Here is a 25,769-nt window from a genome sequence, read left to right as displayed (position 1 = left end):
TAGACATTGAATTATTATTAGTATTATTATTATCATTATTATTATTATTATTATCAATCTGCTTTAATGTACTCTATTAAGGAAATTGTGTCTCTACTCTTGGTATGCACTGGTGCTTTGATTTGTTTATGCCTTTAGTTATTTATTTTCTTTGAGAAAAACAATACTACCTTCTTTACTGCCCTCATTGTATTTTCTCCACACGTTGTCTCGTTGTGTTTGTTTCATGATCAATTGTGCCCGGGTTCATCCTTTGAATTAAACCCAAGGATTCAAAACAGGCTGTCAAAGTGGCCAACGAAGTGATTGTCGCAGGACCGTTATTGTAAGGGCCGACGATAAGGCTCAAGTGATCCTTGCATAACTCTTCTGATAACAGAGGTTGACCTTTTTCATTCAGGCTGTCGCTGCAGGATGTTTAAAATAAAAAGGAGACAGCGGGTCCTGTGGCTATTTAAATGCTAAATAGGTTGATGGAAACTTAACTTAAAGTTCAAATGAGAAGATTGACCTGTTTCATGTGTTTACAACAACTTTGAAACTACAAGGCTATTAGCTTAGCACAAACATCTTATACTGCTTGCACAAGCAAAAGGGACAAATGATTGATGCAAACACATTTTTTCAACATTTGACAGAGACAAACTGTTCCCCTTTGATTTCGTTATGCTAAGCTAATTTTACAGTCTTCGCTTTGACTAGCGGACAGTGGCACCTTCTTATCCATCATAACCCTGCATAACCCTGCAACAAAGAAACAAGTATACATGTGAAACCAGAAAAGCTATTCAAGTGTGTCATCATTACGAACCTGCTCAGGGATCAAAGGCCATCTCTTGTATCTCTGTCAAATCAGGTGTTTTGAATAACACAGGTGCACAAACTTCTCAATTTCAGTGTCTGTCTGATATATCGGAATATGAATAGTCAGGATCTATCACACAGTGTCAGTGTTCACTTGACCTTAACCGCTCTGGTTAGTTGCTAATTGAATTGCTTATACACACACGTTAACACAAACGCAGACAAAACAGGTGCAGCCTCGTGCGAGTGTTTCCAGGGTAACACAGCTGGGTAATTTGTTGTTTGCTTCTCTCGAGCAGAATGAATGATAGCGAAAAGTGAAAAGCGAGTGACATCAGTGCACAGAGGCTGATTATGGATAATAGGATGCTAGCAGCATGAACTGATAGCACTAAGAGAGGGAGAAAGAGAGAGGGAGAATGTGTTGCAGTAAGAGGGGTCTATATTGGCGATGTGAATCGGCAGTGAAGCATTCTGGGGCTTCAGGTTACAAGCCTTATAAGGGCCAGGGCCTCTGTGTCTATGCTCACCTCGGCTATTCTTAGGCTGTCTGTCCCTCGCCCTCAGCAACTCTGCAGGCAAGAAACTCTTCTCTCTTGTTATTAACTTTAAAGTTGACCTTTTGGAGCTTTCTAAACTTTGAGGTTTGTTTAGGGCATTTTTGGTTTGAAATTGAGGATGGTCTAATCAGAAAATATGTACTGTTGTTCTTCAGTGGCTCAACTTTGCTCAGCACTTGCTTTCTGTGTATGACTATCTTCACGTATGTGTATTTGTGTGCACCAATGCATGCCTGTGTGTGTGTCACAGAGGTCCCACAGCACCTGACCCACCCACCCCACACCAACACCACCCCAGGGTGTTTGTCCTGAGAGCTGGGAGCAGACAGGAAGATAAGCCAGGCCTGACGGAGAAGAAGCTACCACCGAGGCCGACCGGGACAAAAGGATATCAGTGGAGGACGGGAACACAGCACCAGGAGGAGAAAACACACAGCAAGCAGGAGTTGTTAGCGGGAGGAGTGTTGACGTTTGACCCAAGATGAGTTCGTACACAGTGACTCTGAATGGCCCTGCTCCATGGGGCTTCAGACTACACGGAGGAAAGGACTTCAACATGCCACTCACCATCTCCAGGGTAAGGACAGTCAGACTGCTGTGACAAACTTAGAAATAACGATTAAGCAACAACAACAAAATCCACATTGAGCAGGTATGGCACAAAAAAATTGCAAACTGTTTATTAACTGTGACAAAACATGCTTAACATTGTGATCTGGAATGATTTCAAACTCGAGATGTTGAACATGGTAACCTGATTGCCTGACTTTGGCAAATGGATGTACTCAAAGGTAATAAAATAACAACATATACAATGATGTAACAACACAACCTTTAAAAAACATTTTATAAATGTACTGCTTAAAGCGGCACACCTTTAATGATTTGCAGTAAAAAAAAAAAGAAGCAATTAAGTTGTAAACGTTTTTTGTTGTTGTATGCTTTTAAAATGTATTTAGCTCAGTTTTTGAATCACCTTTCCACCTTGTTTGGCAATCATCTCTTGCATGTTTAACTTGGTTAAGCTTGTGTCTTGCATTCGGTAACTGTATTTGTTGTGAGAGAGCAGTGGGCTGTGCAGTGGTTCATGTAATGTTGCTGTTTGTGATGATGACAGGGAGGCTCAGATATAAAGTCCAGAGAGATTTCAAGAATAGAGCAGCAGTGGAAAGACTGGAATAGTTTTAAAGGAGGAGAGGAGCTGCTGCATTTGGCCAATTTTACAGAGTTTTCTTGCCCTTGATAAATAGGTATGATATTTACTTTGATCACATTACAGCCACGCTTAAAACCCCCCATCTTACTTCATAATCACATTAATCATGAATACGTTTAACTACTTTTTGACTCAGCACAGTCAAATCATTCATTCAGGTTGAGGGCTTTTAATGATGTTGAGATAAATGGACTTATTTTAACATCTATAGGACAACAAAGCAAAGTTAAGATCTGGTTCTTCTTTCGCAAATGACAACAAACATACTACTTTTCTTTCTAGTACATGAAACCTTATGAACCACAAGTTTACATAAAGATTATCAGCATATGATTTTTGGAATTTAAGGAAAAAGGGGAAATACAATTCCAAATAAATGAGTTTTAAGCTCTGCAGCAGAGCGCCTGGGTGTCTCTCTCTCACACTGGCAGGACTGCTGGTGTATTTAAAGGGTTTCCTTTAAATAGCACTGGAGGAGAGGTGGACAAATGAAGAGGGTTGGTAATGGGGCTGGACAAAACAGGGAGGCTAATGGCAGCTTGTGTTACCTTAAGTAAGCGTTATTCCTCCCTTATAGTCACCTCACCTAAACAGCTCATGAGATCACAGTGTTGTTGTGAAGGATGGATGGAGGATTTGAGAGTTTCAGGGGATGAGAAGAAAGTAGGGGAGGGGACGCTCGCCTGAGAGTTTGGACGCTAGCTGGCATACTTTAGTCCAGATTGATGCTCTGCTGCCTGCTTTATATTGATTGTGTTAGGTCATCCTCTTCTGATCCCCTAGTCTTAGGCAACCAGGGGGGGGGGGGGGGCTTTGATTTGTGTCCGCTGTGGCTTTGTTTCATTGGATTTAGGTTCATCCTGTGGTCTGACCGGTATAGATAACACACGGCAGCTTGACATGACTACTTGGGGTGCCATTACAGTTTGACGTAACACCACTGCGGTTTGGTATTTCGGACGGCTTTTTTTCCAAGAACTCAGACAGGAAAGAGGAATGCAGAAAGTGTATTTCTGACATCTTGTTACCCAAGCTGAAGCAATGTCCATTAAATAAGTGACACACCTAACTCTTTTGCCACTATCCAGTTATTTTGTATGACTGTTAGTGGGATTTTCTTGTTAGAAATTCTAGGAATCAATTCAATCTTGAATCTTTGTATCTGTCTTGAGTCTAAACAGCTGTATGGACACCATCAAAAAAAAAAAGAAGAAGCATGTCTGTGGTCCAAGTAGAATAATATAGAAACACATGTTTTTTAGATAGAAAACCTGCGAGAAACAATTTAAAAAAGAAAACTTGGATCAAAATCGAATAAATGTTTGCTCTTGAAAGCCATTAAGTAAAAGAAAATGTTCAAAGAGTGAGTCCCCATATCCATTTCCTGTTTTTCGTCAGTTCTATTTGAAGTGGCTCTTGATCACATGCATGACAGTTGTTCATGCATGTTTAAATACCCAGAGGCAGATATGAAAAATTCTTTTTTACCTTAAGTTTACCTTAAGTAACTGCTTTTCACACTCTCATACACACACGCTCACACAAACACTACACACACACATTTATACCCATACAGACAAGGACTGTAATTCAAAGGAAGACATTTTGTTCAAAAATAGACAAAAGGAGTATCAAGGACGCATTTCTTTGACACCAGAGAAAGTAGAACCAATAAGTGGTATGATGTTGATAAAGTGTGGATTGTAGAAGAGTTTACATTATTCAAGGAAGTGTTGCATGAATGTCAGTAGCAGGTGAGTATGTTTGGGGGGTGAAGGGGGGCTCAGCAGGGTCATCGGCGGCGTTGCTTATTTTTAACTATTTAACGAGGCGACTGTAAATCTAGACCTAATACTGTATGCTCCAGGCCTCTGGCTCTCTCAGAGTCTCTCCTCCGTGTAGTTTAAGCGCTAGAGTCTGGCTTTGTGGCCAGCATTAGGACTCAGCTAAATATCATTGTATGGTGTGAGAATGGAAAAGAGTTAAAAACGTGTTCTTATTGATTTCAGGGTCAGGCAGCCTTGGTTTTAGCTGTAGAGACAGATTAGATACTGGAATCAAAAAATTGGTTTCACTCTTTTTATAGAAAAACCTCTGAGGGTTGTTTATTGAGCATCTACCATATGTACAGTGAGTTGCTGAATTGCAGAGGGAAAGCATTTCTTAGTTTTCATTCATCAATGGCAAATTACTCCTAACTATCCCTCCAATCTGTCATGTGTATCTGTACACATGTTCCAGTTGCTTGTTTGTTTCCTGCGGAGTCAGGGGTCCCAATGTGACCTGTTCTCTTGACCCCTCCATAGATAACTCCGGGGAGCAAGGCGGTGGGCGGCAGCTTGGCCCAGGGCGACATCATCTCAGCCATCGATGGGGTCACCACCGAGGGGATGACGCACATGGACGCCCAGAACAAGATCAAGTCTGCCTCCAACACACTGGCACTCACCATGCAGAAGTAAACAACCAGCACACTTTCCCTGTCCGTTAAACTTAAGTAGAACAAGCTAATTTTAGGTACTGGATATTCCCCTAAGAAATAACATAGAGAAGCTAAATCAATGTGGGAGTTTAAGAGGAAATCATTGTTATAAATGGCTGGGGCTTTACATTAGTGCACCTACAAATATATACATCAATTGGTTCTCATGATATGTTATTTATTCACTGTAAAATGCCTTTAGATTATCCAATACAAAGTGGTGAAATAAGGTGTTACACTATATTTTAAATGGCTATTTTGTCATTTCATTTCTAGATCAAGACGTGCAGCAGCATTTTCAACTCCAAGAATGGACTCCCCCATGCCAGTCATCCCCCACCAGAAGGTACAAAGAGAAACAAAAAAATAATGACCAAAAATATTAATCAACACAAACATTTGCGGCTGTAAAACTGCATATTTGTTCATGTTCGTAAATGTGTCTGTCATACCTGTTATGTACGATTGTTTGTGATAATCTTCACCAGTGTCCTGCTGCCCTCTAGTGTCAAATATTCATAGTGCAACAGCAGGAAGGCCTATGCAGAGGTCAAAGGTCAGCAATCCAAAAGAAAGGAATATGAAGACGGAAGCTGATGCCTTTACTCTCGTTTCACTTCAAAACCTTTCTTTATACCGATCTTGACCTCTTCTTATCTTTTAAGGATTTAGAGGTCGGGCCTAAACATTTCGGAGAGGAAGTTCAAATGCTCCAAGTTGGTAAAAAAGACCCCGATCTCCTATCGACCCCGGTCAAAACCTCTGCCTCCTCCTCACCGTCTGCCCTATCTCCACCCGGCCAGGCGGGGCAGTACAATTCCCCAGTTGGCCTTTACTCTGCTGAAACTCTCAGAGAAATGAGGATGATGCAGGGCAATTTAGGACAGGGGTCGACAGCTTCCTTGGGAGTTTCATCACTGTGGTAGGTTACCTTACAGTTTTTAAATACTAGGAGAAGAAGATGTAACTCCTTACGTGATAACACCAACACCAAACGCCAGCTGACGTAATGACACTTAACTAAAGTACTACTTTTCACTCTGTAAGAATGAAGCAAAAGCACCTCACATCCCCAGTTAACCTCACATTAACTGTGCCTAAAGGAGAAAATATACTCAGAACTTTCCATCGGTATCCCAGCAGTCATTCCTCTCACACATTGTGCTATTTTGGGAGCGTACACACAAACATACCTGGCTGGCATCCAGGTGACAGAGTGACAAGAGATCCGACTACAGGAATGAAACCAGGGAGATGATGTTGCAAATATTCTTTTTAGAGAAACCTTTTTGCTGTTTCAACTCTCTGATTTCCATTTTTGAGGCTTTTTATCTTGCGTATCTGTCCGTCCTCTGAGTTTTAAATACAGTTATATCTAAATAAGCTCGGACTTGCGTGTGAAGCTTGGTTAAATTGCTGGCGAGGTTACAGGAAGGTGACGTTTTGACACTAGAGTCCCATTGTAGGGGCCACTATCGTACATTTGGGGGTTGAGGCCTAAAAAAACATGTTTGCAGGCTCAAATAAATGTTATCATAATGAAGGAACACATACGTGGAGCAACAATACAATAGGATGTATACAGTAGGGCTTTCATTACACGGACAATACAGTGGTGGGTTTTTTTTTTAACAAGAAAAACTGTTTACTAGGTTATTTCTTTCACAATACAAAGTCATTTCACCTTGAATTGCCAAATCATCAGTGCCTTTATCTCGACTGTACTGTGTGCTGTACTGAGTAAAGGTCAGTGGGAGTTAAGTTGAGGCCACAGTTTTAGGGGAACTCTCCTCAGGGGTACAGTATGGCATGGGTATGGTGAAGCCGTGAAATACTTGTAGATGTTAATTAAGGATGCGATCTGCTTTGACTCTGACCTATGTCACACCCAGATATCAGTCTTTCCTAATGTGTTTCCCTTCTGGAGCTGAGCTGCTTTACAGGAAGGGCCAACGGTAAGTCAGGTGACGATGACGCCAGTATCATGCCAGCAACCCCACCTCACCTAGCGCACACACACACACACACACACGCACACGCACACGCACACGCACACGCACACGCACACGCACACACACAGGAGAGAGCAGCTGTTGGTAGGGGAATGTTCCACTCCGGTTACACATCATCATCCTGAATCCCCTGGATGCCCCCCTGCCAAACCTGAGATACCCCACGTGTGAGGTGCTGCCGAGCACGTTCCACCTCACCAACTGTACCCCGAACACTTCCATGTACTGTACGTTCTATTCCACTGATTGATGTGTTGCACTCCCATTACTGCGATGGTAGAGTGAAACTGAACACATTTACACTGATTTACAGGGAGAGCTTGTCCAAGAATAGCAGCGAAAAATGTCAGGCACACATACCAAACACATTTAAGCAACCTTTAAAGTGATCACAGAAAACATTTGCACAGATAAGGTTTAGATTACAGAGATAAGGGCTGATTTAAGTAGCTTTTCAACCAGGAAGGAATTACACATAATTTAACCAAGAGCGCACTCGGACAGCGCAACCTCCGAGAAGGCCGAATGTACTCTCTTGCAATATTAAGAAAACATTGGCCCAAACTCTTCCTTGTAATATATTTGAAAAAACAAACACCACGGCGCGAAGTGGAATTTCGTCTTTGAAAACTTAGCAGGTAACAAGCTAGCAAGAGATCAGCAGGTCGGCTGCCTGCTCCTAAACTGACCACGGTTGGTCTTTAATTTGCAATTGAAAGATGATGATTAAATAAAAAATGTAGATTTATGGCAGTTTGATCAATTTTACCGAGCAGAGGCTTGTGCCGCAGCCCAGAAAAGCTGTATTGACTTTTAAAAATTAAAATAAAGTTCTGATAATACGGCCATCAAACGCCATTAATTACACATTTTGATATTTGAAACCTTTTGAACTGGTTCTACAGGATCTGAGATTTCCTAGTATAGGCAAATGAAAGGTTCAATTATTACACGTCTTCTTGGATTTGGCTGCAGTTCTGACACAGGTGGTATGGATGTGTTTTTGTAGCGGTGTTTATTTGTGGCTGTTCTGTGCTAAATGTGTCTCGGTGTCGTGTGATCGAGACGCTTCTGCTCTTGTCAGTCACCGATGACGCAGGGGACGCTGGGAAATATCCCAGTGATGACAAACGGCTGCTATTCTGACCTGTACATGGGATTACAGCATAGTGTTGTAGTTGAATAGTTTCCTCTGCAAACACAGTGCCATTGTTATCACCAAAATACCCTCTGGTCATTTTTGACACTCTTTCCTCCTCTCTATCTGTCTGTCTGTCTGTTCCTCTCTGGTGTGTTTCAGGTTATCGCAAACACAGCTGCAAAGTCAGTACCGCCACATGTCTCGAGTATTTGATGTGCATGAAGAATACATCATTAGAGAGAGTATTCTTTTTCTGAGATTTGGGTGTGGAGTGAAGTCATGTCCAACATGCAGTCGTGAGCATGAAGTTGAACCAGCAGATCGAGTGTGCTGATCATTTGTTCATGTTATTAACAGCATACAAGTGAAAAGTAACTCTTTACATCTACTCAAGTACAGATCTTCAGAACAGTTTGAAGTTGCTGCTGCTTTACTTGAGTGAATTGTGAAAGATTGTTTTACTTTTCCTTCGACTATACTTCCTTTCATCTATTTAACACATTCCGTAGTAGTACGTTCATAGATAAAGATTTCTGCTTGAAGATGAATGATATTTAGTTTTGTATGTTGGAAAAGTATTTTGTGAAGGCCAAATATATTTTAAATGTAAAGCTTTGGTAGGAGTAAGCTACAGTAGAGATACAAAATGATCCAACTCTAAAACCCAGCATATTGTAGCCATCCCTTTCCAGTGTAATCAGATAGCAACATTAGCTCCAAAACCCATCAATCATGGCTATTCATCATCAGCTTTATTGAAGAGACTCAAGGTCCATTTTTTAAAAGACATACAACACTCAAATATAAATTAACTATTGTTAGTACTGCTGCTGTTTCAATCCATCCATCCAAAAAACACAGTTAGTGATTTCTACTTTACTTCAGTACTCAATGATTATTTAGTACTATATGATATATGATGTTTTCCAACTCCTTTAGTCTATAGCATTTACTGTATATACTTTTTCTGAATGGACCGCAGTATATTACCGTGTGTGTAAATGCATGTGGTGTTTTGTGTGTCATACATCCATGTTTGGCAGTATCAGTAAAACATCATTTTCAGCGTGTGTACAGTATTTTGCTGTCTCATTTGAAATATGCAGATATTAATCTGTTTGGGTGTGTTACATTAGCATGTTTGTGGGTTTGTGGACTGGTATGTCAGCACTTTTGTCCTCTCCTTCTAGAAGCTTGTATTTTGTCATGTACAAAATAGTATTTCAGCGTCAGGTTGTAATGGATGAAGCCTCTGTCCCTATTCCACACTGCATGGATATATATGATAACATTGTATCATGTAGTTAAATGTTCCATAAGCTAAGTCACAGTAAATGCTGGGAGTGATATATCCACTTTGTAATTATTCTGAAGAGTCTTTTTTTGTAGAAATATTAGACAATCCAAGTGAAAGTTGATATATTAAAATCATATACAAATTATTTTGTGTGTGCAAAGTTAGGAACAAATTCCATACGTAGAGGCTTTAACATGGAGAAAGAGAAATGTGTTTCCAAAATGTCTCTATGTTAATGTTTCTGCTGTGTGTTACTGCATTTTTTTTTAAATACCTGTGGTGAAGATAAAGCTTCTTAAACCTGCTTAATTTGAACAATTTGAGTGTGAAATCCTGAAAAAAGTTTATATTGTCTGAGCAGTATGGACCTGGGACACAGCTACAAAGTGTGATGTGATTTTGTCTGTGTAGTTGAGTCTATTTTAGGTACAGTAGGTCTCCAAAAGTGAATATTGAGCAGTACAACAGCCCCTCCTGTCTGTCAGCAACATTAATACACGTCCACCCAGTTTCCTTCACTTTGGTGCTTTCTCCCTTTTCTTTTCTCTCAATTCCCCCCCTCCTCCCCTATCCTTTAACCTCTCATCTACACCTGAAACCTCTCCACCCCCTTCACTGACCTCCGACCCCACTCAACACTGACAGTTTGGAGTACTCCCCCAGCTTCAACCCCATTGCTCTGAAAGACTCGGCCCTGTCCACCCACAAGCCCATTGAGGTGAGGGGTCCGGGTGGAAAGGCCACCATTGTTCACGCCCAGTACAACACACCAATCAGCATGTACTCACAGGACGCCATCATGGACGCCATCGCAGGGCAGTCGCAGGCTAAAGGGCACGACAGGTGAGGTCACACAACCTAAATAATCCTCTCTCCAGATTAATGAGCACTTTGCACTCACACACTTCACATCACATGACCCGCTTGTTAAGGAATTAAAGGATAAGATTTCCCAAATTACAAAAAAACATACTTACTCGCTCACTTCCTGCTACTGGTATTAAGCCATTTATTCTGGGGTGTCATTTGCAGATTTTCTTTGATATTTTTTTGCCGAAACTCTAATCCTGGTCTTATTCTCATAGAACATTTGCTGAGGCTCATTACCTTTCTATTCAGCATGGAAAACTGCAACGTAACTTCATACAGCAGTTTGAATGATATCTCACGGGAAAGTTTGTAACTTTTGGGCGTTCTCATTGGAGTGATCAGTGATCATGTGCAAGCACCTGCGTTGATATCCTGTTACTTGGTGTGGTTTAGGAAAAAGTCCTGTGATTTCAGAACAACCCATCCACCAAGACCTCCTACCGATGCAGACTTTGTCATTCTTTATTCTTCGACATGTGTCCTGGCTTATGATTGTGTGGAAATGCGAACTGATTATGTGGGTTGTGAACAAATGATAGTGCAGTGTATGAGAATATCCCGAAAAATGCCAGAAAGTTGAAATATATAAAACTGACACAAACCTGTTGTATCTATATATAATCCAGGAAGCCTTTTTTGTTTCAATTCCAAAGATATGCTAGATATCAGTAGCAGTCAGAAGTGAGAAAATATGTTGTTGTTTTTTTCCGATTGAAAACCATTTTATGGACCCATCTCCTGAAAAGCAGCTTTAAATCATGTAAGCCTACCTTTTAGCCTATGCTGCTACAACTCTACTTTACCCAAAGCGCGGGCTTTTCCATGTTGTCTTTGTCCGTGCCCCGTACTCCTTTGTGCTTTTCACCCACTTTCCTCTGCTCATTCCATCCACAACCAAAAAAACAAACAACCTACCACACCTGTGCCGTCCTCCACCTTCCCCCCCCCCATCCTTCCTCCCTGGTTATGACCTCAGCGAAGAGGTGGGCTCCCCCTTGTCGTAAGTACAGCAGCGCTCCTTTTCTATCCCGCCTCTCCTCGCCTTTGTCTTATAATTTAAAAACAGCTTGTGCATTGCTCCTTGTGTCCCCTTAACTAATATCCCTGAACTATTATAATATTAATATAATTAGAATTAATATTATAATAAATAATACTGTGGAAAATGTTGACAAATACCACAGCATCTTATTGTCCATTTTGATGTGTTTTTTCTTGTGTCCGAGTATGATGTATCATGTTCAAACTCACTAACCAGGAGTTCATTTTCCTATCTAGAAGTACTTAGAGGTACTTTGGTGAAAGTGTGAGAGTGTGAGATGAGTTCAGGTTTTCTTTTGAAGCAGCCAGTATCATCACAGCTTCGGGAACCTGATGGGAGTTCATGGCATGGGAATGTTCTGAGTATCAAATCTCAAGTTTTTAAAACATGTCTGCTAGATCGGTACTGACTCACTTTTCTAACACTCATTGAAGAATACCAAGAAAGGCACTATCCAGTCTTGTTGCTTTGTAATCTCGGTTCAATATCTACTGTTCACAGTTATCTTAAACGTGGAGTTTATAGCAACAAGAAGCAACAATGCAATTATTGATCTAAGAGTAATAACTGCCCATAATGTAATACAATCTGGTTTAATAAAGCTATTAATAACAAAAAGGTGTAGAATAGCCAACATTGGGCCCATGTACTAGAGGATCCGGGTTCGAATCCAGCTCAGGTCCATCTGCCGCATGTCATTTCCTCTGCCTCCCCATTTCAACTCTGTCTCTACAATAAAGGCACTGGTTGCCCAAAAAAAAGAATAGTCAACATTATTTGGAAGTCACCAATCAAAGTAGCACACGTTTTAATAATCAGGATTTTTAGCTTGGTAATTTTATTATTTGAATAGAAATAACAATGTAAGGTATCATGTTGTCGGCCATTAGTGTTGGGAAATAATGTCTCCAAATGGCTCTAAAATGTGTTAAATTATTCAGCCGTTTAGAAAAATACACCTGAAGCAAGACACCTAAAACATGAATGGACATTTACTTAAGTCGAGTTGACTTGTGCTTTCCATTTTTAGTCTCAACTTCAATACATTCAAAGGCAATGCTTGTATGATTTTTAAAATAGCTTAAGTTGCTTCTGACTTAATAAAAAATTAATTAAAAAAAAGTATTAAGAGTATTTTTCCTTTTGGTATTTTAGATATATTATCAATGCTTATACTGTATGTGTTATGCATTGACTAAAGTTAAATGTTAAATATACTTTATATATATATTAAAGATACTTTTACTTGTAACATACGGTTATTGCTACTTTTCTCTAACGATAAGATTTGAGTACTCGATTCACCACTGCCAAAAACCAACAAAACAAAAACACAAAAGTAATATCAACTCTTCAGTTGTAGATGATATTACATCCTGGGCATTAAGTACTTTATGATCATCTAACATATTAGTTGGCTTTAAATACAGTTCACACTACTCAGAGCTCTAACAGTACTGTGTGTCCTGCAGTGGATCTCTGCCCATCAAGGACCCCGTGGTAGACTGTGCATCTCCAGTTTACCAGGCAGTGATCAGGCCATTAGGAGATACGAACGATAGTCTATCTGAATGGGCTCGTCGTGCTGCCAATCTGCAGTCCAAGAGCTTCAGGATGCTGGCCCACATCACTGGAACTGAATACCGTCAGTACACAAACTCCTTCTTTCCTCCTTTTGTCTTTTCCTACCTTCTCTTTTGATATTCTTGGAACTCTCCACAATCTTTGTTCAGACTCTGATATCCTCTCATTACTGCTTATTGTCTCGTTAGGTTTTTCTTTGACCTTACCAAATGTTTATTTTCCATGCAGTGCAAGACCCAGATGAGGAGGCCCTGGCGAAGTCGAGGTAAGAACGACACGCCTGCAGAGAATCCAGGAAGTTACTGGTCACTGCCAAAAATAGCTTTAGATGTGGCATTATTTTGACGTTTTGAGAAGCTAATCTTTACACCAAGCTAACCAGCTGCTGGCAGTAGCTTCATATTAAAGGTGGGGTAGGTAAGTTTGAGAAACCGGCTCGAGATACACTTTTTGTTATATTCCATGGAATGCTCTTAACATCCCGATAGCAATGAATATCTTAAGTGCTTTGACAAAAAATCCATAAAAAAAATATCATCTGTGGAAGCCGTAGTACTGTAAAAAGCACGACCAATCATTTTAGCCGGCCCGGCTAAAATAACTGGATGGCCTACCTGCCTGTCAGCCTTCCATCTGTGCACAGACTTATCTCGTGCCCTCATTGGTCATGTGCGCGTTCGTGTGTGTTGGAGGAGGGGCTCTATAAGGAAGTGGCAGATTTTTTCCGGTTGTGTATTTTCAAATTCTATCGATCTCGAGCCGGTTTCTCAAACTTACCTACCCTACCTTTAAGTGTACAAACTAAATAGTGCTATCACATTTCTCCTCTAACTAAATAGCAAACTATTCCTTTAAAATTGTCAATGCCTTCCCCACCACCAGAGAGAAGTTTGAGTCAGAGGTGAAAGGTCCCCGCTTTGCCAAGCTGAAGAACTGGCACCAAGGACTGTCTTCACAGATCCTCAACGTCCAGGAATAAAGGAGGAAAAAGAACAGGAGGACATGTAAAGGAAGACATGGACAAAAGCACAGGAGTAAAAAGGAAAAGGGGATAAGTTATGGAAGGATAAAAAAAGGAACAGGAGGAGGAGGAAACTCCTCAGGAATGTGAGATAGTGTTGTAGCCTAGATTAGTATGTGAGATATTAACTGTTAGTGTGAGAATGCTATGTGTTCATAAGCTCAATATTACCTGTCAAATGTATCCGTCCGCTGCTAAACCTGATCTCGATTTGGGTTTCTCTTTCTCTCTTTTTTTCAGTTTGTTTTAGTTCTGTCTCTCTTAAATCAAAGGGAAATTGTACAAAAAATAATCAAATGAAAATGCAGAACTGATGTTTCTTTTAGTACATAAACGGCATTCACAAACATATGAGTTTTAACACTAAGCATGCTTGTGAGAAAGCAAAAGATGCACACATAGAGATTTACCGACATGCACAAATACAGTATGTAAAAATGCACTCACAAATGTACTTATATCAATGTGAATAAATGTTTTCTTAAAACCAAACGGTTGAGTGAACTGTTGTAAGATCACAAATGAGATGTTTGTAACTCGGAAGAAGAAAACTGGAGGCACGGTGAGCAACATGTCTAGTGCTCTTTGTTTTACAGAGGGAGTGTGACATCATTCAGGAAGAGTCTCTAATAGCTTTTAACACAATATGTCGTTTTCTATTTATTAAATGGTGACAACAAGGAGAGTAATGGTGGCAGGGTAAGAAGCCTGAGAGTTTTTAATAGTTTCCCTGTGATAGTGATTGAAAAATCTTCCTCTCAGGAAAATGTGTTTTCTTCATAAAAAAATTATATTTAAATGTTTTATTTCAATATACATTTCCATTAGTAAGATTAAAAACGATCAAGAGACAACACTGACATGTAGACATGGGATGAAATACAAATTGCATCTCCTCTCATGCAGTCTTTTGTTAACTTGAACTGTTTTATGACTAAATATTCTCACTCATATCAATGAGAATCAGAATCAGGTTATTATTGGCAAGTAAAATATTGTAGGACTCCTTATCATGGCAATTGTGCCATGGATTCTAATTTCACATGTTCCTCTTTTTGAAAATCCAAAACATGACATGTTTTACATTACACTATATATGTTATTTAGCTGCAGCTTTTATCCAAAGCATCGTACATATACTTCAATACAAAATGCTGAATTTTCATGCAAAACGTTCTTATAAAATAGAAAGGAAATCCAATATAAAGGGGTGAGTCCTGCTCGTAACGCATAGTATTTCGATGCTGCATTGATATTGAGTCGTTTGGTCACATGATATCTAAGGTTTGAGCACGTCTAAAGACAACCATCAGTAAATCAAAATGCCGTGTCATGATGTATTTTATGTTAGGGCCACCAGAGGACAGTATGATTCTGTACGGCAAGACGGAAACTATGAGACATCCTCCTTTCTGAAAATGGCACCGTTTCAAATATATCACGTTACTACGTTCTGAGACAGAATACAAAAAGAAATATAGATGGAACAGCTTTTTTTCTGTGGCCATGATGTGGCTTTGTTTGGTTACTATTCGGTTAAAAACTATTTAATTAAAATGGATAAAAATAGCATCAAAACCATACATAGAATAATTGCTGTTCTGCTGAGTTGGCATGTCTGGGATAAACGTGAAGAAAAGAAGGAAGAGGAAGAGAAGGAGGAGGAGGAAGAGGAAGAGGAAGGGGAGAGTGGTGATTCATTCAGGTTGAGATGACAAAGCCTTTTTGCTTTATCCTTATGAGAATGGAAATTGCTGCAGGTGCTCTCCTTTCTTCTCTTAATGAAATGAAATACAATAAAACAGCGATGTACACATCGGGTTACTTAATGTGATAAATCTTCTTTGCTTCCTGTGCTGATGCTCTGATGGTTATGTAACAGTACACAGGCTAAGCATCTATAGGCGTGTCCAGAGCAATCTGCCAATCAAAATATGCAAACAGCTAGCTGCACTGTGGCTGAGAATCACCAGGACAAAGATGGATGACGGGTGGAGGTGTGGCTGAGGAGGGGGTTGCAGCATGACTTGAAAATGCTGCAGCATCCGGCCATCTCTCCTCCTCCTCCTCCTCCTCCTCCTCTTCTCTCCATCTTGTTCATACCGGCTGTTTCCTCCCCCCTCTTCCTCTCAGTCTGCGTGTTGTAGCCCTGCTGTGCAGTCCTCTCAGCCCTCTGTTGTAGCACCAAAGGGAGGAGGAGCCACTGGCACACACACTCACACACACACGCATACTCACAGACTCACACGCTCTCACATCATCTCTTTTGCACGCTCACTGTAAGCACCAACCAGGCCCGTTTGGAGCAGGCTAGCCCAGCCGTCTCGTCGCCCAAGATGGATGTACTAATGAAGGGGTTCTCCATGGCCAAGGAGGGGGTGGTGGCCGCCGCAGAGAAGACCAAAGCTGGCATGGAGGAGGCGGCAGCCAAGACCAAGGAAGGGGTCATGTATGTAGGTATGTACACATCCTGTCTGTGGAGCTAAAAAAAGAAAAGTGGGTAAGTTTGGGGGAGATACGCTCCTTCTTTTTGGGGTGTGTGTGGTTGCATCATGTGTTTTTGCACTGTTTGAGGTAGGGTCCCATGGGTGTCCATGTCTGGGACACTTCTGAGAAGCAACAGGAACAGAGGGAGGATGAGGAGGAGGAAGAAAGGAGGGGATGGAGAGAGCACTGGCAGGATATTGCTGCAGGAGTGGTGCAGGGCAGAGGGTGGGGGTCTGAAAGAGTGAAGGATAGACACACTGAGGAGGGAGAGATTCATTAAAAAAGACAAAAATAGTACATTTCAAATGTGGTTATTAGCTGGTGGAGGACTGGTTCTGTTTCTTTGGGGAATTCTGCAGGATTTTGTGCCAAACCTGAAAGATTTGATTACATGTCGTATATTATTCACATTAAATGGAGCCGCTTGCAGAGGGATGTCCTGTGAGAGACTGTTGAACTGCCTTTTATCATTTACAGAAAACAGTTGACCTACATTTAAAGGGCTGACATTCTTTTTTTCAGGTAAACTCACAAATATTTGTAGGATGAATGTAGACATTCAATATAAGCATGCACGTATATGACGGCAGACGGAAATGTAAAATGAAGAAAATGCTTCAGAGGCTTTATTCGTACACGGTGCTTGTCCTGTTCTTTTAAATTAGCTCAGGCAGCAAATGCGTCACATCTCAAGGTTACCTCCAGTACCAGGCTTTTAGGCCGCCTGAGAGGGGAGGGGCGTTGTGTGAGTGGGAGGGGGGGGTGAGGAGTCAGCCGAGTGGAAGTCTTCATCGTTGTCTGCAGTCCGTCCCTTCAAAAATGAAAATGAAAGATGATCTTGCAATAGTCAATGTACTGATTTACAAAAGGCAGGGTGGGACACAGGGAAGACAGAGCAATGAACACTTAAGCACTGCAGCAATTTGCTCCGCCATCATCCCCTCCACCCTCACCCCATGCTCGTGTCGATGCAAGAACGATGCGTTTGTGGCGTTGCAGCAGCAGCAGGGTTTGCCTGCCAGTGTTAGCTGCTTTGATGACTAACCAGCTTCCTCCCCCCTGCAGCTTTTAAAACAATTCCCCACCAACCCATCCCCATGGATAGATGGAGGGATGCAGGGGGAGAGACAGAGGGAGAAAGGATGGAGAGAGGAGGGAGGGGTGTTATGTCAGAAAAAGCTTCTAGTCTTGTGTATGAACAGATGGAGGGGCAGCGAAAGAGACAGACAGTTGACATGTAGTGATGGAGCAGGAGAGATGACACTCACTGGAAAATGAAACCTGGATGTTTCAGAGATTGAAGGCGGGTGACAAGCCCAGGTGAAAGAGGGGGAGGGGGGACTGAGCGATTGAGAGAAGAGAAGGAGAGGGGATGTGATCGCTGAAGTGAAGAGGGTCGATGGCGCCGATAAACCACTGTATCTGCCTGCAGCAGAGTGCATACATCAGCATGTGAATGTGGGTACACAGTATCAAGGTCTGCACACCCACTTTCACAAACAGGCCAAACCTGGATAGAGAGCTAAGACGTGCTCTGTGAATAAATAAAGAATCCCTCAAATGGGAGCACACGCAATAAAAACAATTCTAGCGGCTGATATACTGCAATGATGTTCAAAGAATGGCTTTAGTCGAGAAGGACTACTTTATAATAAAAAAGATTAAACAGCAGTGATGTTCCTGCATTTACATCCCCTACTATTATTATTTCATCATTCGTGGATTTAAAAAAAAAGGTTCTTATACATGTAAATGTGACAGTATATATAAAATAAAAATATATTAACACATTATAGGATTTTTATTTAATCCAGGACATGTCTGAGCTTTGATCACATCAGGAGTGTCTCAGCACAAATCCTGCCCTGGACAAAATGGCCAAAGCTATATTTATGCACATTATTTCATTATAGGAAAAGGCATTCATACGCTCTAATCCGTGCAATCTTCATTTATTAAGGCAAGCTATCCATCAGGATTGTCATTTACTACCAGGATTATTTCAAACATGGATTTTTTTATTCTGGTCACATGCTCAGCTGGAGAATATTTTCTAGTTCTGCACTGATCAAACACATCTTGTATGAACAGTCTGTTCTCTATAATGGCGACAGAAAGATTACCACCGCCTCATACAGATAATCACAGCGACACTCAGGTGGCTCCCTCTGTTGACTGGGAGAAAGAAGCTGTGTCATTGCTGTGTGTGTGTGTGTGTGTGTGTGTGTGTGTGTGTGTGTGTGTGTGTGTGTGTGTGTGTGTGTGTGTGTGTGTGTGTGTGTGTGTGTGTGTGTGTGTGTGTGTGTGTGTGTGTGTGTGTGTGTGTGTGTGTGTGTGTGTGTGTGTGTGTGTGTGTGTGTGTGTGTGTGGTGTGTGTGTGTGTGTGTGTGTGTGTGTGTGTGTGTGTGTGTGTGTGTGTGTGTGTGTGTGTGTGTGTGTGTGTGTGTGTGTGTGTGTGTGTGTGTGTGAGCTTGGCTGTGCTGCAGTACTGCTCAGTACTCAGGCACGTGGCTCATAGCACGGGGAGCGTGCCGAGCGATGGAGGGAGGCAGGGCGGGCGGGTGGAGGCAGGATACTGTAAATGGCAGCGCCTGTGTTCAAATGGGAACAGTCAGTGTGCACCAAATCATGTCATTCTGCAGATTTGTTCTTCCCGTCCTCACTTCCTGCCTTCCTCCCATGATTCCCTTTCATAGCAGATATTGCCCTCCTTCTATCCCTCTCTCTGGCAGGTTATATAACCACAATTTAATCTGCTTGGGATCATACTATAATGAGCACAGTGCTGGTGATCAGAGAGGGAATCGCAGAGAGGTGCTGCTCTTCACAGGACTAAAATGTTACCATCCATCAATACATAATTAATATAACTAAATCTCTTACACACATAACTCTGAGTTATCAAGGTTTCGATAACATAAAAAAACAGTTTAAATAGACAAAAAAAAACATGTTCAGTTATAAAAACCAGGGAGACCCATCAGACCCACTGAGAGGACACCAAGTCTTGAAATGTATTTTTAGAAAAAGCAATGGATACTGCTGACCCAACACCCTCAGCATAATCAGAATCTTTGGTAAAAGTAAGGAGCAGTTGAACCTATACAATCTCTCTATAACTTTGTGGCAATTAAAGTGTTTAAATATACATCAAAAAATGTAATTGTTGAAGTAAATGGGTGAAACTAACAGGTTCATGTTATCATCAGGTAACATCACATATATATCAGTTATTACTAATGATCTTCTCATATGAAATGATCAATTCATCAGATAAGTGTGCAAGAGTGCATTTTCTGATCAAATAACAAAAATGTAATTCTAATAATACAGATACGCAAAATGAAAAATAACCCAAATAATGAAAATATGCACACAAAAAAATACACAACATAAAAAAACATAAGAATGTCATTAGTGTGTACATTGATCTGATTGTAATCTCTCTTTGATTTCCAGGCAGTAAGACAAAGGAGGGAGTTGTGTCATCAGTAAACACAGGTGAGTAAAGCTGTGTACCCGCCAGTTGTATTTGAGAGGCTCAGGGGGAGCGGGTAGACAAATGTCTTCCGGTAGTTTCTGATTTTAAGTGTTGGCAATCTTTAACCAAGAAGAGACCAACGTCTAAATCCAAATGAAGTATTTAAATAGCTTCATTTGGGGTTTGAATGCAGATCCATTTAAGGATGATAGATATGGTTATTTTTTAATCAACATTGAAAACTGTTAAATAACTGCTTCTAATGGCCCTAAATAAAAAAAAAATATCAGATAATTTCACATTTGGATTTAATTAATATTGGGTATGTAGTGTAGGGTTAGGTCAGTATGCAGGTTTTGACTCAGCCATAGTCACAAAAAGGGTGATGTGGGTCCTTTGTGTGTTTTGTGGCTGTTCAGAATGTGCCTGTGTCTCAGTTACACTAACTGTCCTCCCCTCTGCCTCTCAGTGGCCAACAGGACCGTGGATCAGGCCAATATTGTTGGAGACACAGCGGCTGCCGGGGCCAACGAAGTGTCACAGGGGAACGTGGAGGGGCTCGAGAACGTTGCAGCGTCAACTGGGATGGTCAACCAGGTCAGTCACCATGGCAACAAATAGCTACCAAAAAAAATAACTTTCTTTAAAAAGTTAAGACAGAAATCCTACTTGGAAACATTGATTCCAGGTGATGGTGCTGATTAAAGGTTAGCCACTAGATAGAGCTGTTTCACTGTTGTAACACATCAGAGCTGCAGAATGTAAAAGGAATCTCTTTTCTAGTGTCTTCTCTTACTAACAAAGAAATCTAACAACATAAAGCAGTGCTTAAACATAAATGAGCACAGACATCGCTTGATGGTTCTGCTCTTACTTATCAGGGTGCACTTCATCCATCTATTTATTTAACTGAGTTGTAGAAAAAGAAAGCACAGATGCTACTAATATCAATAAATCCCCAGATCTGTTTCAACCAGTTGATGATTTCATATATAAAACATCCCAGAGCCCAAGGCGATGTGTTGAAATTGATAATTTTCTCAGCCACAAAGTTGTAAACCCTTAGACATTCAGTTAACAATAAAATAGCGCAGAACAACTCGGCAAACATTCACATATGAGAAGCTGAAACCAGGGAATATCTGGCACTTCCTCTTGAGACATGACGAAACTGTATAGCCCGTATAGAAGGAGCTCCGTTGTGGCCTTTTAATGAATTGTATGATCTTTTTAAACGTATCGGCCAACATACAGTGATTCCGAAATATCTGCAAAGATCAATTTATCAGTCCAGAACTACTTAAATAATACATTTATTATGAAGATTTTTAATTCTTTCAGCACAAAAAATAACAACAGGGAGATGTAAAAGAATTGTCAATGCATTACTGTTTTTAACCCCGTCTCAAAATGTTATGTATCCATAAAAGCTTACCTACTTATTAGAAAAATGCTCCATGAAATATTTGTTCCATTTGTGACAATTAACCCTGATGGCCCTCCTTCTGTTCCTGTTTTGTTGTCAAACCTTGTCAGATGTTAGATGGCTTTTACATCTAAATTGTGTGTTTTTCCTGCATGTCTCACCGATAGTTTTCAGTTTTTATGAGTGGTGCTTTTTTGTTATAATGCTTTGGTTATGCTTCTGTGTTTTGTGTTTTTCTGTGTCGCTGTTATTCTCAACATTTGTTGTTTGTCTTGTCTTTGTTTCATCTGTGTTTCCCTGATAGGAGGAGCCTGTATACGAGGTGCATATTGGACAGAGCAGTGTGGGGTCATAGGTCATGCCTTGGTCTGGGGGGAAAGAGATTTATATGGGGTTACTCTGCATGCTACATGCACCAAGTTATCCGTTTGTTATGTGCACCTTTACAGTCTAATCCAATAAACCTGCAATACATCTGACCTTTCCTGCAGAATCCTCATGTTTTATTGCAGGACTGTTGTTTTAGAAAACATGAAATGGTGTGCACTATGAACAGGTGAAATGGTGTGTATTAGCTAATAGCCCAAGTGAGACTAAGTGAGTGTCAAGAGGAACAGAAGATGCAATGATGCTTCCCAAATATGAATTGAAAGATTCCTGCAGTATTTGGGGCTTTGGATAAATGATCCATTGACTGTCAAATGTAATCAAATCACCTGATGTCTTTGTGAGCAATATTATTTCGTACTGCAAAGGTTTTCCTCTGACCTCTCAGATGCTCACTTATTTGTGTAGTATAGGCAACATTATTACTAAAACTGTCAATTTCTAACCATGTAGCTCCCCTGTGCAGCGTTAAGTGACATATTTAGAGCTCTCAGCCACATCTCCAGCACGTCAGATAAGCCAATATAGTCGTGGCATGCACCAAAATGGCTTCATGCACTGCTCAGGCTGAACAAGGCCTGTGCTCCTGGAGTCACCTTTACCTGCTGTATAACTCGAATGAATCCACTAACTGAACCCCCTGGGAAGTCTTGCGCATGATAATAAGAGTTGAGTCAAGCCTAAAGCATGGTCTTTGTGCTCTCAACTGCGTTGTTACATCAGAGCTGGAGGAAAGTGAAAGCTAGACTGCCATTAGTGCTTGAGACCCTCCACCCTGCCAACACCTCATTCTTTCATGCTCACCACTCCAGCTCTTTTTTCTGTCTAACTTGTTCTCGCTTTTCTCCTTGTTGTCTTGCAGGGAGAATATGGGGGAAGGGAGCAGGGTGGCGAAGGAGGAGAGGTAAGAAAACAAGTTTGGTTGCTGCTGGGATTAAAGCAGATCATTTATAAAAGCAGCTCAGTCAACTCAAATTATGTGTGAGACTTTTGACCAAGTGCAGCAAGAATATAAATACCTCTCAGATGTTAAATGTAACTTAATATGTTTACTCTCCTTATTCAGGTATTTCAATGTTGTAAATTACTTCCTTTAATGTATCTAATGGCTGATACTCAATTTAGTACATGGACAATAATGATGAGGCTTTTCAATGCAATGTATTGCTACATGGTAAAAGCATGAGAGGGTTACCTTCATTAGTTTAGACCAAAAGAGTAATCCACTGATTTAGCATCGCAGGACATTGTCAGACTTATAATAGATAATTGACAAAAGTCTCATATCATGACAATTATGATTTCACCTAGTCAAATATTTTAATAATATTAGTAAGCCATTCATGTCTGGACAGAAAGCACTGACTGTGTCTTTATAACTATGAAGGTGATCATTGTTTTAAAGGGCTATAGTGCTTTCAGGAGGGCTCTTCATATTCAAATGAATATTTGTTATCGTTTTTGAGTTTAATGAAGTGCAGTTTTTAATGGAAAAACTAAAATAAAGATTATTGAATTAACTTAACGAAATAATACTTAGGAGGAAATTAAGATAAACTCACTGCTTTAAAAAACATGTACAGCTGTCAGATAGATGTTAAAGAGTTCAATAGCAGAACTCTCACCACACCACAATACTACTTCCCCCATTAATATGATCTTCCTTCCTTTCTTACAGGGGTACTAGTCGCCATCCGGACCTCCCTCCCATGCTCTCCAGCGGCCCCTCGCTCCCCTCGCCTCACTGTACCAGACTCCAGATGTTCGACATATTTTTTTGTGACTTTACAGAACCAAAATCAACTAAAACAGACTCTTCCGGATGCCGCATCGAGCCCCTACACTATCTCCCCCTCTGCCTCGTCACTCCGTGATGCCTCCCCCCAGCAGCGCTCTGCCACCTCACCCCGTCTCCTCCCCTCTGATTTTCCCTCCACTGCCTGTCTTACCCTCGCCTCACCTGTGTGTTACTGTCGTCCTGATATGAAGCTTGGTGTTACAGCTCCCACGCATACCAACCAATAGAGTAACCTCACCCACAAGCACACACAAACAAGAGACACACCTTTATTGTACACATGCATGAAACACACACATACAGTACATACCGCAGATGCCAGCGCAGACACACACACACACTGGGCAAACAGGTGTAAACTGTAGGACATTGTCTGGTGTGTAGATACAGTTTAACCTCTGCAGTCCACAACAATAACAATAACTCACTGAGGGACTGAGGCAGGGTACAAGAGGGGGAGTAATGCGCTGTTTGTGTGCCTGTGTGTTCATGTTAGCTTATATGTGTGTGTGTGCATGTGTAGCTGCTGGTGTATAAAGTAACTCTCCAGAGGCGTGTGCAGGGAATCGTTCTTTGAGGACAGATATCATTCTGTTTTGTGTGCAGTAGTTAGATAGTTAGCTACAGTAGACTGCATGAACAGTTGTGTAGAATGACGTCTCGTGTTGTAACTGTAGAGTAGCAGCTGCTCCGTGTAGCTTCGTATGGCTTAGTGTGTGTTTGGCCTCGACGTTTAGAAACAGGGTTTTAACCAGGAAGCAATACACAATGCTCATTTTTCTCAGCTGTTAGAGCGTAAACCTGAATTGTGTTCATGTGATGCATGAGAAAACAAGAGCAGTTATTTCACAAGTAATTTAACTTCAAATGTTCAAGGAATTTCTCAAAAACAAGCAATGAGCTAAATTAAAGTGAGAAGAAAACCAGTTTTTCATTCCGAAATTCTGATTGGTTCATGGGAATTCAGGACATGGTCTCCTTTTTCACCAGTGGCACAACAACAAGTGCTTAAAATGCTGTACAATACAGTTAGAGCAAATTCATTTGGTGGCCGTTCAAACATCATGGCTTGAGCATTTCTCTCAATGAAACATAGCTTCAGAATCTGTGGGATGTTGTTTTCAAAGTAAGAGCTGCTTAAGGGGAAATATGAGCAGCTGATACTGACATCCTCTTGTTATCGTGTAGTTGCTTTTTAGTCTTTGTGAAACTGGTTTGCATGCCATCAGGAGAAACCCTCACCGTGTGGACTTTAGTGTGTTAGTTCTGTGATAACAAAAATGATGATTCAAAGAGGCAGTCAGTCTGCAAAGAGAGCAGAATTAACGTTTTTTTTTAATGTTTATCATGGATCAGCTTTTTGTGTAGTTATATGTACAGCTTGAATTCTGGGATGTGTAGTTGTTTTTTAGGGTCGTTTTTATTTCACACTAACAAGTCTGTACCCTGGCTGTTCGGGAGCTCCCGCCCATCAACTGTCTCAGCCAATCAGAGGATTCCCTATTCCTCTCAGTCAGTGTGATGCCACCTTTCACTGCTTGTCTGCCCAGCCTTGGTGTGTGTGTCTGTATGCACTGTATGTGTGTGTTTATATAAATATATGTGTGTGCGTTAATATAGAACCGGGTCAGCCAGCATAGTGTGTGTGTGTTTGTGTCTGGAGCAGGTTTGTGTGTTTTTACTTTGAGGCCAATGGAAACTGATGACTGCATGTTGCCTTATCAAGCAATCTGACATTCACACTCACAGATTACACGCAACATCACAGTACCAACACATACACAGCACACTTTAAACAACACGCAATCACAAATCCCAACTCGCATACACAAACACAAATCACACACCATGTTTAAGTTGGCATCAAAGCAGACTCGCTGATTTTATAAACAGTACCAGTGAAATTAAAAAGGTTTTGTTGAAATCCAGCAACTGTGTCAAGAATTTATTTGAAGAGGTGGAAGATTGGGTGTTTTGATTTTGATCAGATTATACCACTAAAGGGCCACAGAGAATAATTGAGCCGTGGACCCCCCTGCTGAGTTTACTGGTTTGTTGTTTGATTTCATACCAAGAATTAAAAATTGAAAATCAATATGACTGTCATGTCTTTGTGTGATGTGCAGATGGAGTTGAGACCCAGTTAGCTTAGCATAGCATA

At 40.9% G+C, this 25,769-nt stretch overlaps 2 protein-coding genes across 5 annotated transcripts; both read left to right on the top strand.

Annotated features, from left to right (window-relative positions):
- The first annotated feature begins 1,329 nt into the window (after positions 1 to 1,329).
- ldb3b (LIM domain binding 3b) lies at positions 1,330 to 14,521 on the top strand. Of its 3 annotated transcripts, XM_034120142.1 has the most exons (10): positions 1,330 to 1,382; positions 1,615 to 1,941; positions 4,887 to 5,038; positions 5,339 to 5,408; positions 8,375 to 8,397; positions 10,158 to 10,355; positions 11,359 to 11,382; positions 12,897 to 13,069; positions 13,237 to 13,273; positions 13,891 to 14,521. In XM_034120142.1, the coding sequence occupies exons 2-10, from the start codon at positions 1,846 to 1,848 to the stop codon at positions 13,985 to 13,987; spliced, it is 870 nt and encodes a 289-aa protein (XP_033976033.1). In that variant the 5' UTR covers positions 1,330 to 1,382; positions 1,615 to 1,845; the 3' UTR covers positions 13,988 to 14,521. The 3 variants fall into 3 exon arrangements, with proteins under 3 accessions (XP_033976033.1, XP_033976034.1, XP_033976032.1); XM_034120143.1 differs by lacking the exon at positions 11,359 to 11,382; XM_034120141.1 differs by lacking the exons at positions 8,375 to 8,397; positions 10,158 to 10,355; positions 11,359 to 11,382 and adding an exon at positions 5,728 to 5,984.
- A 1,612-nt stretch (positions 14,522 to 16,133) lies between these two features.
- sncgb (synuclein, gamma b (breast cancer-specific protein 1)) lies at positions 16,134 to 25,536 on the top strand. Of its 2 annotated transcripts, XM_034119855.1 has the most exons (6): positions 16,134 to 16,486; positions 19,976 to 20,017; positions 20,467 to 20,594; positions 21,728 to 21,745; positions 22,673 to 22,714; positions 23,489 to 25,536. In XM_034119855.1, exons 1-6 carry the CDS (start codon positions 16,366 to 16,368, stop codon positions 23,495 to 23,497), a joined length of 360 nt encoding a protein of 119 aa, XP_033975746.1. In that variant the 5' UTR covers positions 16,134 to 16,365; the 3' UTR covers positions 23,498 to 25,536. The 2 variants fall into 2 exon arrangements, with proteins under 2 accessions (XP_033975746.1, XP_033975747.1); XM_034119856.1 differs by lacking the exon at positions 21,728 to 21,745 and having other exon boundaries at positions 16,141 to 16,486.
- The last annotated feature ends 233 nt before the right edge of the window (positions 25,537 to 25,769 follow it).

This window comes from Trematomus bernacchii, unplaced genomic scaffold (genome assembly GCF_902827165.1).
Source record: "Trematomus bernacchii unplaced genomic scaffold, fTreBer1.1, whole genome shotgun sequence".
Taxonomy (NCBI): Eukaryota; Metazoa; Chordata; class Actinopteri; order Perciformes; family Nototheniidae; genus Trematomus; species Trematomus bernacchii.
Note: the sequence above shows the minus strand (reverse complement) of the source record. Positions and strands in the feature narration are given on the sequence as shown.

Bases quoted from the DNA above. Each gene is read 5' to 3' on its own strand.
- ldb3b (XM_034120141.1), top strand. From the start codon at position 1,846: ATGAGTTCGTACACAGTGACTCTGAATGGCCCTGCTCCATGGGGCTTC. The intron at 5,039-5,338 runs GTAAACAACCAG...TTTCATTTCTAG, and splicing joins CTGGCACTCACCATGCAGAA to ATCAAGACGTGCAGCAGCAT. The intron at 13,070-13,236 runs GTCAGTACACAA...TTTTCCATGCAG, and splicing joins CATCACTGGAACTGAATACC to TGCAAGACCCAGATGAGGAG.
- sncgb (XM_034119855.1), top strand. From the start codon at position 16,366: ATGGATGTACTAATGAAGGGGTTCTCCATGGCCAAGGAGGGGGTGGTG. The intron at 16,487-19,975 runs GTATGTACACAT...TTTGATTTCCAG, and splicing joins GGAAGGGGTCATGTATGTAG to GCAGTAAGACAAAGGAGGGA. The intron at 20,018-20,466 runs GTGAGTAAAGCT...TCTGCCTCTCAG, and splicing joins TGTGTCATCAGTAAACACAG to TGGCCAACAGGACCGTGGAT.